The sequence below is a fragment of the Gobius niger genome (genome assembly GCF_951799975.1).
Source record: "Gobius niger genome assembly, chromosome: 13".
Taxonomy (NCBI): Eukaryota; Metazoa; Chordata; class Actinopteri; order Gobiiformes; family Gobiidae; genus Gobius; species Gobius niger.
In genome coordinates this window covers 16,644,027-16,658,817 of record NC_136864.1, presented here as the reverse complement: position 1 = coordinate 16,658,817, position 14,791 = coordinate 16,644,027, and the positions used below count along the sequence as shown (strand labels likewise).

Genomic DNA, 14,791 nt, shown 5'->3' with positions numbered 1-14,791 from the left:
TTTGTTAAATGCCACAATAATTTTAAGTTTCCAGCTAAGTGCCCCGGGTCCTGCTCCAGAATTTGATTGATTCATAATGAACACATTTGCTGAATTAATTTATCCATACTTAATATTATCAGGAGCCTCAGGCAAGTTACACAGCGAACAGGTGAAGAGTCTCTCCATGGAAGATATCACATTTATACTACAGGAATACGAAATAAGTCCAAGGAAGTCGTATTATCTGAACGTTACAAATTGAACAACAGCTTTTCCATAACAGAATATTATTGAGGAGTAGATTCATTATAAGCTAAAAATAAATAAAGCATTCAAACACATAAGACAGCGTGGTTTATTGTGAGGAGAATACTTTATGGTAATACATTATAGCTGGGATACCTTGGTCGTTTATTTAGGAAATACATTCTTGTTGCTGCTTTTCTTATGATTATTGAAAAGTAAAACAAGTGGATTGTGGTCAGATTGATCTGGGTTTATTAATCTCTTAACCCCCACCTGAACCGAGCACATTTCCCCCAGTTTGGCTTTACCTAAAATCGAAATGTTTCTTGAAAAAGGCATCAACATAAGCAACAAGGCTGAAAATGGGACAAACAAAAGCTACAAAAGAGCGGCAAAAAAGTGCTGGAAAAGCAACAATGTCATGATAAAAAAAAAGGGACAAAAACATGAGTAAAAGTGATGAAGAAGCACCAAAAAAAGCAACAATACGCAATAAAACAGTGACAAAAACACATTAAAAACAGCAACAAAAACACAAGAAAGACGCTTGAAAAATTTGACAAAAACACAGCGACAAAAAAATGTTACGATCAGTTTTGTAGGTCTTAGCTTTCAAATGAAGTGTTAAGTTCCAGTCGAGAAGCTTTTAGATTTAAGTAGAGCCGAACTGGGGAAAATGTGCTCGGTTAAAGCGGGGGTAAAGAGGTTAAACATAGAACAACGAGGAGTGCCATAGTGGGAGCGCATAACATGACCGTTTATTTAACTGAAGCATTTTAATATATACGTTTTGTTCCGATTTTCTGTCTGAATTGAATTTCAATATAAAATGATATCCCCTCTTTCGAATGAAGCTACACTCCTGTAATCACATGTAGCCTATATAAATCCTGCAACAGAAAGACTGTGACAGCTGCATTTTGACAGGTCTGGATGATGTGAAGTGCACCTTCCTCTGAAGTGCTCCACACACCATCTGCTTGTCCCTTCAAAGCCACAGCTGAGCACAATACATTGGCTGTCCTCACTCTATAGTACAGAAAGCTCTACCAACTCATGTCAGATTTGTTTCTGGGGATTTAACGCTTGTAATAGCTGCCCACAGTAACAGACATTGCCTTTACTGCATGGAGTTCAACAGTGTGTCTCACCTGAACTCTGGCGCAGAGTTATTCTTGAGCCCATAGAAGCCTGCAGAAAGAGTGAGAAGCCAATAGGGCACGAACACCCCGTGCTCACACTCCAGGTACGGGGCAGACCATTTGATCTGGTTCTTATCCAGGAGGTAGCTCCCACTTTTAGAACCTGACACGTCCTGAACTTTCCTGTGTGTGAGGGGTCTCCTCCCGTCTCGGAAGTCATTAAACCAGTCTGACTCGGGACCTCTGCCCCGGAGGCGGCGGTGAGCGGACGCTGAAAGATCTTGCAGCACCACGTCCTTCTCGGTTCTTGTCGCCTGTAGAAAAACGTGAGGACCCGGTGTCTGCGCGTCTGAGTGAAAAGTAACCACTGCCCTGTGGATTTTGGGATCGCCTTCGAGGATGCTTTCCACCAGCGCGTGGTACCAGTGGATGTCCCGGCGCACGCTGTGCTCCCGGGACCTGTTCGTTTGGAGGATCGCGTTTAAGAAGTTGGTGGCATGCGCAACGGTATCCAAGATGCTGTGGAGGGAATAGTGCGAAGCCACGTGCAGGCCGCCTCTCAGGCTGCTCAGCTCGTACCTCCGCGAGCAGTTCACCTGCCTGAGCGCCGCGGAGTCCCCGGTGTGCAGGAAGGCGGTCACCACGCGGGGCAGGTCCTCCTCAATCTTGTGCGCCACTACTGCGCGCTCTGTGGCTGGGATATAGGCGTCGTGCGTGGGGTTGTGGGGCGACTCCTTGTAAATGTTTTGAGTGCTGAAGACCGGTGGGTTCTTGTCATCTCTGTCACTATCTGACCACTCCACGTATCCATAGTTTGAAGCCCAAACAACCGCTGTCTGTAGCAGCAGGGTAAACACCAGAGCCATGGTTCCTGTTGACGCGCGCTTATCAAGGATCCCCGAACAGTTGGCGAAGTGTGGCAGGCATGACCCAAACCGCGCAGATCAAATACATTCAAATAAGCGGAGTGAAAAGTACATTGTCGTGGACATTATATCCACCTTCCAAGAGAAAACAAGCTCGCTCTCTCTTCAGCTCCCACGATCTTTCCCACATCCCTCGCTCCTTTACTCATCTCAGTGTTACTGTCTGTAATCCACCAACACGCTTTGTTTTTGCTGCCGTCCGTGCATGTCTCATCTTCCAATCCATGTGAGGACTCTGCGATGTCAAGCTCCACGCCAAATGTTCTCGAAGCCCCGTCCCTCCCAACGAAGGCGGAATGGGCCACTTCAAGTGTCGCCTGCTCATGTGTGGCTGCTACTCACTGCCAGTCTGCCGGAGGGGGGCGGAGCGTGGGAAACACACGGGAGCTGTCCGGGACTGAAAGTGCTGCCAGGCTGCTGATGCTGAGGAGGAGGATAGTGATAGAATAACAGCGTAGCAATTAGAGTGACACTAAAAATAGACTCGCGTTAATGGGGAAGCGCCTACCTGACAGAGAAAAAGACAAGAAACCGAGGTCGATCGGCTGTCACACGATATTTTGAATTGAATTTCTTATGTTTCTTGAGCAGGAATGTCTCATTATCATTGTGTTGGCTGCAGTTCGGGCACCCACCACTAGATAGAGTCAAGAGCCACTGATTTGCACCATTCACCAACATCCATATCGAGTAACACACAGTCGACACAAATCTGCTGCAGGTACTCTGTGTTTTTATAGAACGACTTTAACATTGAGATTTGAGAAGGCCAACATGGTGACATGAAACCATCATCCTCCTATCAGGGGAAGGTTACAGTTTATGCAGAATCATTAGTCACATGAAGTAAAGAGGAGGGGATCACATAAGGTCAGTCAACAACCAATAATGAGGAGGATTAGCAAAGGACTGCACTTCTAAAGCAAGTCAGTGCAGGGCATAGCTAACCCATTGCACATATCCTTTCATCAAAAGCTCTATGAAGAACTGTCAGGTCACACGACAAAATCATAGATTGTGCAGAGGCTCAGAAACTCTGTCTGTTGCCATGGCAGTGGAGGCGATGAGGAGGTCTCACCATGGGGTCCTTGCAACAAGTCCTGACCTCCAGCAATTACACGTGTCACACTCTCACTGTTTTAAGAACATGTTTGATCATGGGAACGGCAATATGGCCATTGAGATATCAGATGTTGCACTAAAAAACTTGCCACTGTTTAGAATGACTATGCTCCACCTTTTTGCACAAAAATGTGGGAAACATATCATAAATTACAGAGAAATTCACTGTCAAAATAGCTAAAGCATTTCCAAATACTATCTGCTATCCCAATGTCCAGTTGTATGAATATTCCACTTGGCCAAGGTAAGCTTGATGTTGAAGCAGGGTGAAGTACAGAAAGTGCCCAGTAAAATGAGGCAAATAGTGCAGAGAGACACAAAGTGACGGCTCCCCCTCTGTTTCATCTTCCACAGCCCAGCTTCCCCTGGCATAATGAATATTTGATAGGCGTTTGCTGCTTCATCGGCACGCTTTACAACTTGGGTCTGTACAACCACAGCCCTGTACCAGCCTCTCTCTCACCCACACCACGCGCATTTTTAGACGCAGTAAAAAGAGATGTTCATTTTGTGTCCTATTTATGTATTCCTTCCTGTATTTTCTAACCAAGCCCGAGTCCAATGAGCTCCAAGTGTGAAACAATGACACATACAGTCAATACAACAAAAACTGAAGGCATAAAACTGAAACAATATTCTTCCAAGGAAAATCTTTAGGTTTAAAGCCAGTAGACCGAAATAGAAAATTATGACACAAGAACTCAACCAGAGTTTTACTGGACTCAACCAGAAACTATTGCTCTGAATAGAACAAAGTCCAGTTCAAAAAGAGGCCTGTGCACAGTGCTGATCAGCCACCCTGCAACATTACTGTTGGAGAAAAACAAAAACGTATCGGCCTTTTTATTGGCCGATATTGGCCATTTCAAGCCACACCTCATAAAAGATGTACCTACCAACCACCACAAGACCTATCAAGATCAGAACCGGGCTAAACTGAGTCTGTAAAATGTAAAATAGGTCTAAATTTATTTCCCTTGTTTTACAGTATGTCTAAACTGGGAGTTAAACCCATGTCAAAATCAGAAAAAGACAAAGCAAAATTTTCTCTATTTAAAACGGAATTTAAAATTCCCTAAAACACCTGCAACATCCATTATTTGACGCACCAAGAATTCACTGTGAAATTTTGAGCATTTTGTTACAAAGCACCCTCAGAATATTCCACACACAATGAAGGCCTATTTTAAAAATAAAACCATAATATTTTTTCCTGGAGAAATGGTGAGTTACATTATTCTAATTAGGTGTAAAACTATTTTTGCCCTTTGTTGTGATTTCAGCAGGAGATTCAGATAAAGTTGCTGTTTTTGCTGTGTTGTATGGAACACCCCTCCTGGAGCCGCCACCTTAACGTGGTGGAGGGGTTTGAGCGCCCGCATGATCCTGGAGCTCTGTTGTCGGGGGCTTCGTGCCCCTGGTAGGGTCTCCCATGGCAAACAGGTCCTAGGTGACGGGTCAGACAAAGAGCGGTTCAGAAGCCCCTTATGAGAGACCAACAGGCCCGGTTAATCATGAGGCCGTCCTCCCGTGGACCCACCACCTTCAGGAGGAGCCATAAGGGGCTGGTGCAATGTGATTTGAGCAGCTCCAACGGCTGCCCCCACGACCCGGCAACGGACAAGTGGAAGAAAATGGATGGATGGATGGATGGATGGATGGATGGATGGATGGATGGATGGATGGATGTTTATGGAACAGTTTGGACCAGGAAGTAGCTTGGTTATTGTGTGTGATGTCATACTTAACAGCCCTATATCACTGCTATCCATCATCATCAGCACTATTTTCACTGTGCTTTTAACAGAGGCTCTTCTGTTCTCTATCTATAGCCCGAATTGGAATCAGCTTTAAGGAAAACAGGCATAATTTAGAGCCATCTACAACTAAAAACAATTTAACATACAGTACCTTGAAGTGTCGGTCGAACAGTACAAGTACCCTTCTTATATAGTCAGATTACGGTGGAGTTCAGTCTATCTGGCTGGTCATGAGGCACACTGAAAATAAAGCTGCCATCTCGTCATGATGTGGTTTTCACCAGAGGTGTGGCCAAAAATATTAACTCAAGTAAGAGTAAAAAAAATGCCTTTAGAAAATGGAACTTAGTGAGACTGTTTATTTTATTGACCTTTATTTAACCAGGATAGTCCCACTGAGATTAAGAATCTCTTTTTCAGGGGAGTCCTGGCCCCAGAGGGGAATCTATTGTACATGTTTTTAGTGTTAGAGGAAACCTACGCAGGCACGGGGAGAACATGTAAACTCCAAACAGAAAGGCCCTGTCCAGGTGGAAATCGAACCTGGGACCTTGTTACTGTGAGGCGTGAGCACTAACCGCTGCGCCACCGTGCCGCCCACTGTCACTTTGAGAACCAAGTAACTGAGCATAAAAGTTTGACTCATGTTCCGGAAAAATATTCAAAGAAAAAGACTTGAAAAAATATTTGAAAAAAATATTATTATGAACAATTAAGTAAACAAAACACAACATAAATTTAGGTCACTTTATGTAAAATAAAGCAGATTTACATTTGAAAATTTACTCTTTGTAAGGTTTATTTTTTAATATAAATTATACTCTAAGAAGTACAATTAGTACTTCAGTTTGGCTCTGGTTTTAGCCAGCAGGAACTTGTGAAGTGACTTTATTTTTATTTTCATGTAAGTTATTAAGAACATCTCACCGGAGGTCGCCAGATAAAACAATATTTTACATGAATGCAGAAAACACGTACCTCTCCTTCAGTCAGTAGGCGGCAAATACTGTAGAAACGAATGCTGCCGCCTGGTGGTGTTTTTGAGTATAGCAGCCAATATCATTACGTATTTTGGGGTTGGTTTTACTTTTATTGCAAACAGCAATATTTAAAAAAAATGATAATGATGATAATTAAAGTAATAATAATAATATTAATTTATATTGATAGGTAGTCCACGTCCACTTGGGGGCGATAATACGTCTGCAATTTAGTAAATCAGACACATAGGTTACAAGCTATAATTAAGAAAGCAAAATAATAATAACAATGATAATAATAATAATATTTCAAGTAAAAAAGATCCAGAAGTCGATTTGATAAGTCTGACCCCTGACCTCGTGACGACACAGGAAGTGAAAGTCACGGTTTGCTCATTGAACAACAACGAAACTTTACAAGAAACAGAAACCTTGACCGAAGGTAAGAGACAGTGGCTGTGTGATCGCAGCAGATTACAATACTCTAGTTGTATCTATTTTGCTGCAAATAGGCGAAAACACAGGTAAAGCAACTCTAACTTAGATGTCATTGCTAAGTCAGTGCTAACTTTTCGTAGCTGCTTGATTTAAACCATAACGTCTATGATGATGTGCGAGGAACATTAGAAATTTCTGGATCTGGCAAATTAAAGATCTTCCCAATCACTGAGTTCAATCTGGGCTAAATATGATTTTAGGCTGACTATTGCGGCGCTTTAATTGTGTCACTAAAAAAAAAAACTCAATAAAGATTGCCTGACGTAAGCTGACGTAACCTTTGTTCTGTCCTTTTCTAATGGTACAAGATCTGATGGTATTTTGGGGTGAAAGGTAGATAAAGCACATTGGTGACATATAATGAATATGAATTGTCAACAGTATTGCTGCTATGTTTTCGTTTTCACACTCTGTACTAAAAAAAACATTACTTTGTGCATTAAAATCCTGCTTTAGGATTATATGAACAATCATTCTTTTTGTTTTTTTTCCCAGAGGCTTGCAAATAGACAGCCATGGATTCATCCAGGCAATCTAAAAAGGGTAATCAAAAGATGAATGATGCGCAGAACCAGCCACACGTTGTTCCTCGAAAAGATGCCTATGCCAGACTCCTCAGCCAGCATCGCAGCAGCAAGTTCAACTCCTACCTGGAGCAGTTCGCTAGAAACACATCGGGTCAAAATGAAGGCACCGGTCCAAACACATCTCTCCCAAGTGCCCAGAGTGATGGACTGCCTATACCACAGAGAAGAAGGGAGCAGCTGCCCAATGACTTTTCTGATTCAAGTGACTTTTCACCATCTTCTCTGAAAAACAAAGCCGCAGAGAGTTCCTTGTCCTTGTACATGGAGAAACTTCGTGTTGGCAATGCACAACCTGAGTGTGAGACGACTCCACGCGTGGCTGAAAGGCTTAGGAAAGGCCAGAGAAGGGACACGGCAACCAGCCAAGATGGAGACATTGAATCTGGGGAAGAATTGATTGCATTAAATGATTCAAGTAAACATCTGAGACAACATAAGAAAAGTAAAGAAGTGTTGCCCAATGAAGACTGTCAACAATCTTTGGCCAAAGCAAGTCAGCAAGAATCAAAGAAGTCAAAGAAAAAGAGTGAAGCCAAGGCCATGTTTTCTCCGAATGCACAAGACCAAAAACTCCAACAGACTAAAGGTAAGTTATATATTTTTATTACACTCTCATTGTGTAATAATGAAGTTGACTGATACCTTTGACGTAGGCGCTAACTCTCCAGCTGATAAGAAGAAGAACAAAGGAGGAAAGGGATCCAAAAAACAAGTGTTTGACCCCTACATGCCGTTTGAGGAGGTCTCTCAAGGCCTGAAAAGAGGAGAACTCATTCAGGTACATTTTTGTAATGTTTTTCCTCTAATGCAATTGTCACCTTGTTTTTAATGCCTGGGATTTTCCATAGGGTCAAATAAGAATCAACCCCAAGAAATACAATGATGCTTTTATCTCCTGTCCTGTAAGTGCATTTTCCCTCTGAATCTGTGGCTAAAGTTGCATTAACTTAAGCTAGTTCTTCTACTTTGTGTGCAGGACGATGGCCGGGATATATTTATTGATGGAGTTGTAGCTCGCAACAGAGCTCTGAACAGAGACGTTGTGGTAGTTCAAGTCCTACCTCGAGATCAGTGGAAGGTAAAATACTGATTAAAAAGACTTTATTTCTCATGGAAATGTTATTACTATGTGCACATTTTTGTATCTGCAGGTGGTACGATCTGATTCTGATCGTGAGGGCGCCAGTGAGTCAGAAACGCCACGCAAACAAAACATGAACAAGCAGTTAGATAGGCCAGACAGTGACCAACATCCCACTGCAAACCTTTACAGTAAGTGAAGATCTGTCTAAAAAAAAATGCATGTGTATGGAGAACCAGTTTGAACATTGTCATTTGGTGTAATTAGATAAATTCCAGGATAAAGCCTCTCCTGCACAATTCAGTGATGACGAGCTCCAAAAGACCGCTAAAGTGAGTGCTGCACTTTCATTACAAACTTTTTTTTTTTGTAAAAATCAGCATGTTGTTTTCCCATTTCCGCTTTTGATGATGTCACGGTATTGCTTTCGGTCTGCTCTCTCGATTAGGTGGTTTACATCATTGAGAAGAAGCACTCAAGAGCTGCGACGGGCTTCCTTAAGTTCCTGCCGGACAAAAAGTTCGCCATGTTCTCCCCGACGGATCACCGCGTGCCGCGCATCAATGTCCCGCTGTCCGACTGCCCCCATGACTTCAGCGTTTACCCGGAGAACTACTCCAACACTTTGTTCATTTGCAGAATAGTCGACTGGCCAGCTGACAACAACTTCGCTCAGGGGTAAATTCTTCTCAGGCTTTTTTAAGTATTGTAAAATCGGAGCAATCGGTTGCATTTGTTTGATGTTTACAGGATGCTCGCCAAGTCGCTGGGTCAGGCTGGAGAAATAGAGCCAGAGACTGAAGGGATCCTGGTTGAATATGATGTGGACTTTTCGGAATTCACGGATGACGTTTTGGACTGCCTCCCCAAGAATCTCCCCTGGACTATCCCGCCGGAAGAGCTACAGAGAAGGAAAGATCTAAGGTAAGGGGGGAACTGTGTTGTAAGCTTATCGATTTTTGAATTGGTCAGTGATACAAGCTTATTGGTAATATTTGTAGGAGGGAGTGCATCTTCACCATAGACCCTGCCACAGCCCGAGACCTGGATGATGCTCTGTCCTGTAAACTCCTCCCAGATGGTAATTACCATATATATATATCTACATAGTACACAATGGATGGTCTGATATTTTTGTCTTCTTCTTATAGGTAACTTTGAGGTTGGAGTGCACATTGCTGACGTGACTTATTTTGTGGAGGAGGACAATGATTTAGATAAACTGGCCCGTGAGAGAGCTACCAGTGTGTACCTTGTTCAAAAGGTTTGTGAAGTCTTTTTTTCCGCTTTATGCTGAAGTTGTTGTTTTGTTTTTACGTGTTTTGACTTTTTGCAGGTGATCCCGATGTTGCCGCGACTGCTTTGTGAAGAGTTGTGCAGTCTTAACCCTCTCACTGACAGACTCACCTTCTCTGTCATTTGGAAACTTACTCCTGAAGGAAAGGCATGTACAATGTGCTCGGCCGTTTTGTACGTCCATTCTTTTTACTTAACGTTTTTTCACAATTTTTTTTTTCTTTCAGATTTTGAGCGAGTGGTTTGGCCGCTCAGTGATCCGCTCTTGTGTCAAGCTGTCTTATGACCACGCTCAGAGCATGATTGAGTCGCCTGAAAAGCTGTTCACTGCTGAGGAACTGCCTCCGTTTGACCCTGAGCACCCGATTGATGAGATCCACCAGGCCGTGCTCAACCTGCACTCCATCGCCAAAAACCTGCGCACCCAGCGCTTCGTTGGGGGAGCTCTTCGTCTGGACCAGGTCAGTTTATCATATTGTAACTGTAAAGCTTCAAAATGACACATCTTGAACTTACACCTCTCTCTCTCTCTCTACTCAGTTGAAGCTGTCCTTTACCTTGAGTAAAGAAACTATGATGCCTCAAGGCTGCTATGTTTACCAGTACAAAGACAGTAATAAGTGAGTGAATAAATGTCCTGTTCTTTCTTTGGAAATGTTTGTGAACAGGGGTGCTGCCAAAAAGTCTGGGCCTGAAGGAAACTTTTTCTGGTCCCCTACATTTTTTACAGATAAGATTTAACCCAATAAAGATGCCCTGTTTCTTTGTCAAAACGGACAAAATACACATATATATACACATATGTATACATATACATACATTGAGTGCATGAGGAGCCCTAGAACATTTAACTTGTGTAAAAAGGGTCTGCTCTTCTTCAGCCTGGGGCCCTTAGAATCGTCCTAACCTTACACCCCCTTACGCCGCCCATGTCCATGATGTAATGATACATTTATCATTAGCGTCTATAGCCTGTTTTGTTGAACATTATGCAAAATATATTATAAAAAATATTTTACCCTTTGCTGATTTACTGCTCTGCAGTAAAACACAAGGAAGACAAAACATTCGAATACAACCATTCAAAGAAACTAGAGGAATTCCTTTTTTTCCCTGCCTGATTTGATTTAAAACTGGTTACAAAATTAAAAACATTATTGGTATAGCTTCTTGTAGCCCTCTGTGTATATAGCCAGTGATGTAAGTAAGTAGGAAATTGTGTGTCAGACGTGTCTGTCACAATATATACTTGTTTGTTTTTAGGTTGGTGGAGGAGTTTATGTTACTGGCCAACATAGCCACGGCACATCGCATCCACAAGCATTTTCCTCAGCTGGCTCTGCTGAGGTGCCACCCTAAGCCCAAAGGAAAACTCGTGCAGGAGCTACAGGAGAAATGTGACACTCTGAGAATCAATTTGGACTTTTCCTCATCAGGAACTTTACATGTAGGTTTTCAGACAGAGTTGTCTCGATGTGTTTTTTTTGTTTTGTTTTCCCTCGTGTAATGTGTGGCATTTCTAATAACCCTGCAGAAATCTCTTAATGCCACTCTTGGCGATGATAAGTACTCAGCGGCCAGAAAGGAGGTCCTTACCCACATGTGTTCAAGACCAATGCAGGTCAGTGCTGTGTAACTCTTAGAACAGCTCTTTATGTGAATTCACAGCCATTTCAAGACGCTAAACGTTTGTCTTTCAGATGGCCATGTATTTCTGTTCAGGGGAGTGGACAGATCCAAAGTTTTTCCAGCACTATGCTCTGAATGTCCCCTTTTACACGCACTTCACCTCTCCCATAAGGAGATATGCTGATGTCATTGTCCACAGACTCCTGGCTGCATCACTTGGTATTAACTGTTTTATTGATCATGAGCAATTTCTAAGCATTCAATTGATTTTGTATTTGTTTCCTGGAACCAGACTGTGGACCTAAGCTGGGCATGCGAACACAAGAAGTGCACAAGCAGGCATTGCACTGTAATGACAGAAAAAGTGCAGCCAAAACTGTCCATGAGCGCAGCACTGAGCTGTTCTTTGGAGTGTTTGTGAAGGTGAGAGCACTCGAAAGTCTGTCTGAAGGACACTTTGAATAAACCACGTTAGGAAGGAAAGGACTTAATTTAATCTTTCACAGACATGGTCTCAATACGCTTTACATGGCATATTCCCTCCATACTCGGTGGTGGTAAGCTCCCTTAGTAGACACAGCTGCCCTGGGGTAGACTGACGGAGGCGAGGCAAATCTGCGCAATCGGTTCCTCAAAAGTCAAAGGTTGAAAGACAGATTTCTGCTCTTTTGAACAGACAATAAAGTTCTATTTTATTTTCTCACACAATATTAGCTTAATGTACATGCACAGAGTACCAGGAGTAAATCTACACAGACACTTGGAGAACATGCAAGCTCTACACAGAAAGACCCCGCTCGGCCGGGGATCAAACCTGGGACCTTCTAACTGTGAAGCACGAGCGCTAACAGCTGCGCCACCACACTATTAGATCAATGCAACAAAGAGTAAGATGGTGATCAAGATGTGTTTGAAATGATCATCAAATGACAACAAAAAGCTTAATACCTCCTTCTTTAATAGACCTTTACTGCTAGTGTCGTTTAGTGTCTGCCTGAGCCAGCATGAGTCAAAGTTAATGTTCTGTCTTCAGGAGTGTGGCCCTCTGGAGTCTGAGGCGATGGTCATGGCTGTGCTGGACCAGTCTTTTGACGTGCTGGTTCTCCGCTATGGGGTCCAGAAACGCGTTTACCCCAAGGTTAGAGTTCACATTTGCTACTTCTGTGTTTCCCTTTTCTGATGCCTTTGTAAGATGATCTTTAGCATTCCAATCTTTTCGTCTTTAGCACACGGCTGGTTTGGAAACATATCAGAGACGTGAGGTCGGAAAAACAAATGAGCTGACTCTTGTGTGGAAACCAGAAAATCCTAATGAAGCTCCACTCAAGCAGGTGGGCCATTAAAGGCGTCTTCAGGCTTATGTGCATGTATCGTATCAAGCAGGCGTAATAATATTTGGTGATCTCTCTTGTTTTAGGTCATTTCCATCTTCACCCTGGTGGAAGTGCAGCTTGTGTCAGAGCGTGAGACTCTTAAATACAGTGCAGAGCTCAAGAGGCCGAACAGTGATGGACCCTAAAGCCACACTTGAAGGAAAGATAAGATCATTTGCACATTTTCTTTGCACCTTCACTTCATAACATTTGTTATGTTGAGGATTAGACCCTTACTCGAAGACCTGAGTCAAATGTGTTTTTGTTCAGTTCTGGTGAAGTTTACATTCAGCACAGGGTTGCTCTATAAGTTTGAGCTTACCTCCTGAATAATACCATTAGTTTTTATTGATTTTTATATATTTTATCACTTGCTTTTACTAAGAATTAACCGTTTATGAATCTATAAAAGACCAATTCTAAAGTTAAAGGGACAATGTGAACAATTTTCACATTTTAACTCTGTAGAGTGAGAGTAACAGCCATTTTTGTTTGTTGCTCTATTGATCAGTGATGTAACATATTCACATAGGCATAACACTAAATTACACTTGAGGTTTATAAAGTAAAAGTGAAACATGTAGAAGCTTTTTGTGACCACAGTATATCTGTCACCATTGTCTGTAACTATGGTTGCATATCAATGCACAATACTTTTACTTAAATCGGTGTATTTGTGCAATGTACTGTGTCTTATAACCGTTGAGTGGCCAGTGTCATTTTGATTTAGTACAAATAAGCCTACATAATAGCCGAGGCCTGTATTTTTGTGGCTGCATTTCATTTACCGTACACAAGTCTGAACAACGCAGTCATTTTGCAACGCTTTGACTTTGGCTATTGGCTAACTGGCTATTAATTTCAATGCTGTTGTTGGAAATGACTTGAATGTAATTTGCTGCTAAACACAGACAGTGGCCTTTTTTAAACATGAAATATTTGTTTTTAATGTCGTGACTGCTGTGAATTTCAGGATTAATTTGACTGGAGGTTTACATGTGGCTGCTTCATATTGTAAGGTGTTTTTTGGTTTTTAAGTTGTTTTAGTTTAGCTGGAATGTTCTTGGCTTTAGTTGTACATTTTTAACATCACCTGCTGTGTTTTTAACTCAGCTCATGTGTGTTGTAAATAACTGACTTGTGTTGAAAGAATTAAGAAAAACTGAAGAACAGCATCTGTGTTTTTTTCTGTTTATTTATATGTACTGCCATCTACAGAAATGTACAGTGTTGTATTTGTCTTCAGTTTAAAATAAATCTTGTGTAGCTCCATTTTTGTCACTTTTTTTCCATGTTTATACTTGAACATATCTTGTCTGTAATTAAAACAGGAAGGTTGTCAATATCACTAAGGAGTGTCGTATTAAAAACACTATGCATCAGAGTTATATCACAGGATAATCCTTTGTCATAACGATCGGTGCCAAGTGGACCACACCTCAGTTGACTTGTTTCTGTAATAACCCAGTAGCATATACAGCATTGGCAAATGTTTGTTGCCAATGCTACGCAATTACTACTCCCAGTGGCGACAGTGAACCACCAGAATTGGCTTATATAAGTGAAGATGTTGTTTTAGGAGTAGATCTTGTTTAAAAACAATCGTGTAATCTGATTTTTATATCTTTATTGCCTATCTGTCCATAAGATGCGCCTCTATATCTTCACTGATTTACAGTCATGGATCAAAGGTTGCACATAAATTTATTACACCCTGTGCGACCAAGGGGGAATACATATCAAGGTTGCCTTGGATACTTCATATGCACCGTGAGTATCGTTTCCCCAGAGCAACGAGGTTGAAGGATTTCCTTCAATACAAGTTTTATGAGACCATTTTTATGCATGTAAAGTTTTATATTTCAGGGAAGTAGTTTCCTTGCCTGAATTGCACGCGATACCACCCTCAGTAGGTGATCTGGTTCCTCCTCTTCCTTAACCCACAGTAAGTTCAAAGTCAAAGTACCATAAACTCAATGCGTCAATACTCCCAGAAAGGTGTTAGGACAATATCACTTTACTGCGAGCTACGGAGAATGAAGGATCAACGATAGCCAGACAGGTACTTTTTAGTTTAAGATTTATTTTTAATGTTACAGTTTGAGTTGTTCGCCATTACTCGGGGAACACCTGTTAGGGAACACCTTCATGAATTATTGGATGAACAAA

At 41.9% G+C, this 14,791-nt stretch overlaps 2 protein-coding genes across 2 annotated transcripts in view; one reads left to right on the top strand and one right to left on the bottom strand.

Annotated features, from left to right (window-relative positions):
* The window catches only part of LOC306972473 (metabotropic glycine receptor-like), a 54,282-nt gene extending 51,576 nt beyond the window's left edge, over positions 1-2,706 (bottom strand). Inside the window, exon 1 of the mRNA XM_079569096.1 lies at positions 1,380-2,706. Within this exon, the coding sequence (XP_079425222.1) occupies positions 1,380-2,236 (857 nt within the window). The 5' untranslated portion in view covers positions 2,237-2,706. The remainder of the gene's footprint in view (positions 1-1,379) is intronic.
* Positions 2,707-6,510: 3,804 nt separating this feature from the next.
* Positions 6,511-12,947, top strand: dis3l2 (DIS3 like 3'-5' exoribonuclease 2). The gene is made up of 21 exons (XM_079569014.1): positions 6,511-6,600; positions 7,152-7,829; positions 7,897-8,021; positions 8,092-8,145; positions 8,220-8,321; positions 8,395-8,515; positions 8,592-8,656; positions 8,773-9,002; positions 9,075-9,248; positions 9,326-9,405; positions 9,476-9,588; positions 9,661-9,768; positions 9,848-10,081; positions 10,161-10,240; positions 10,884-11,067; positions 11,155-11,241; positions 11,321-11,468; positions 11,542-11,672; positions 12,283-12,387; positions 12,476-12,580; positions 12,667-12,947. Exons 2-21 carry the CDS (start codon positions 7,172-7,174, stop codon positions 12,766-12,768), a joined length of 3,006 nt encoding a protein of 1,001 aa, XP_079425140.1. The 5' UTR covers positions 6,511-6,600; positions 7,152-7,171; the 3' UTR covers positions 12,769-12,947.
* The last annotated feature ends 1,844 nt before the right edge of the window (positions 12,948-14,791 follow it).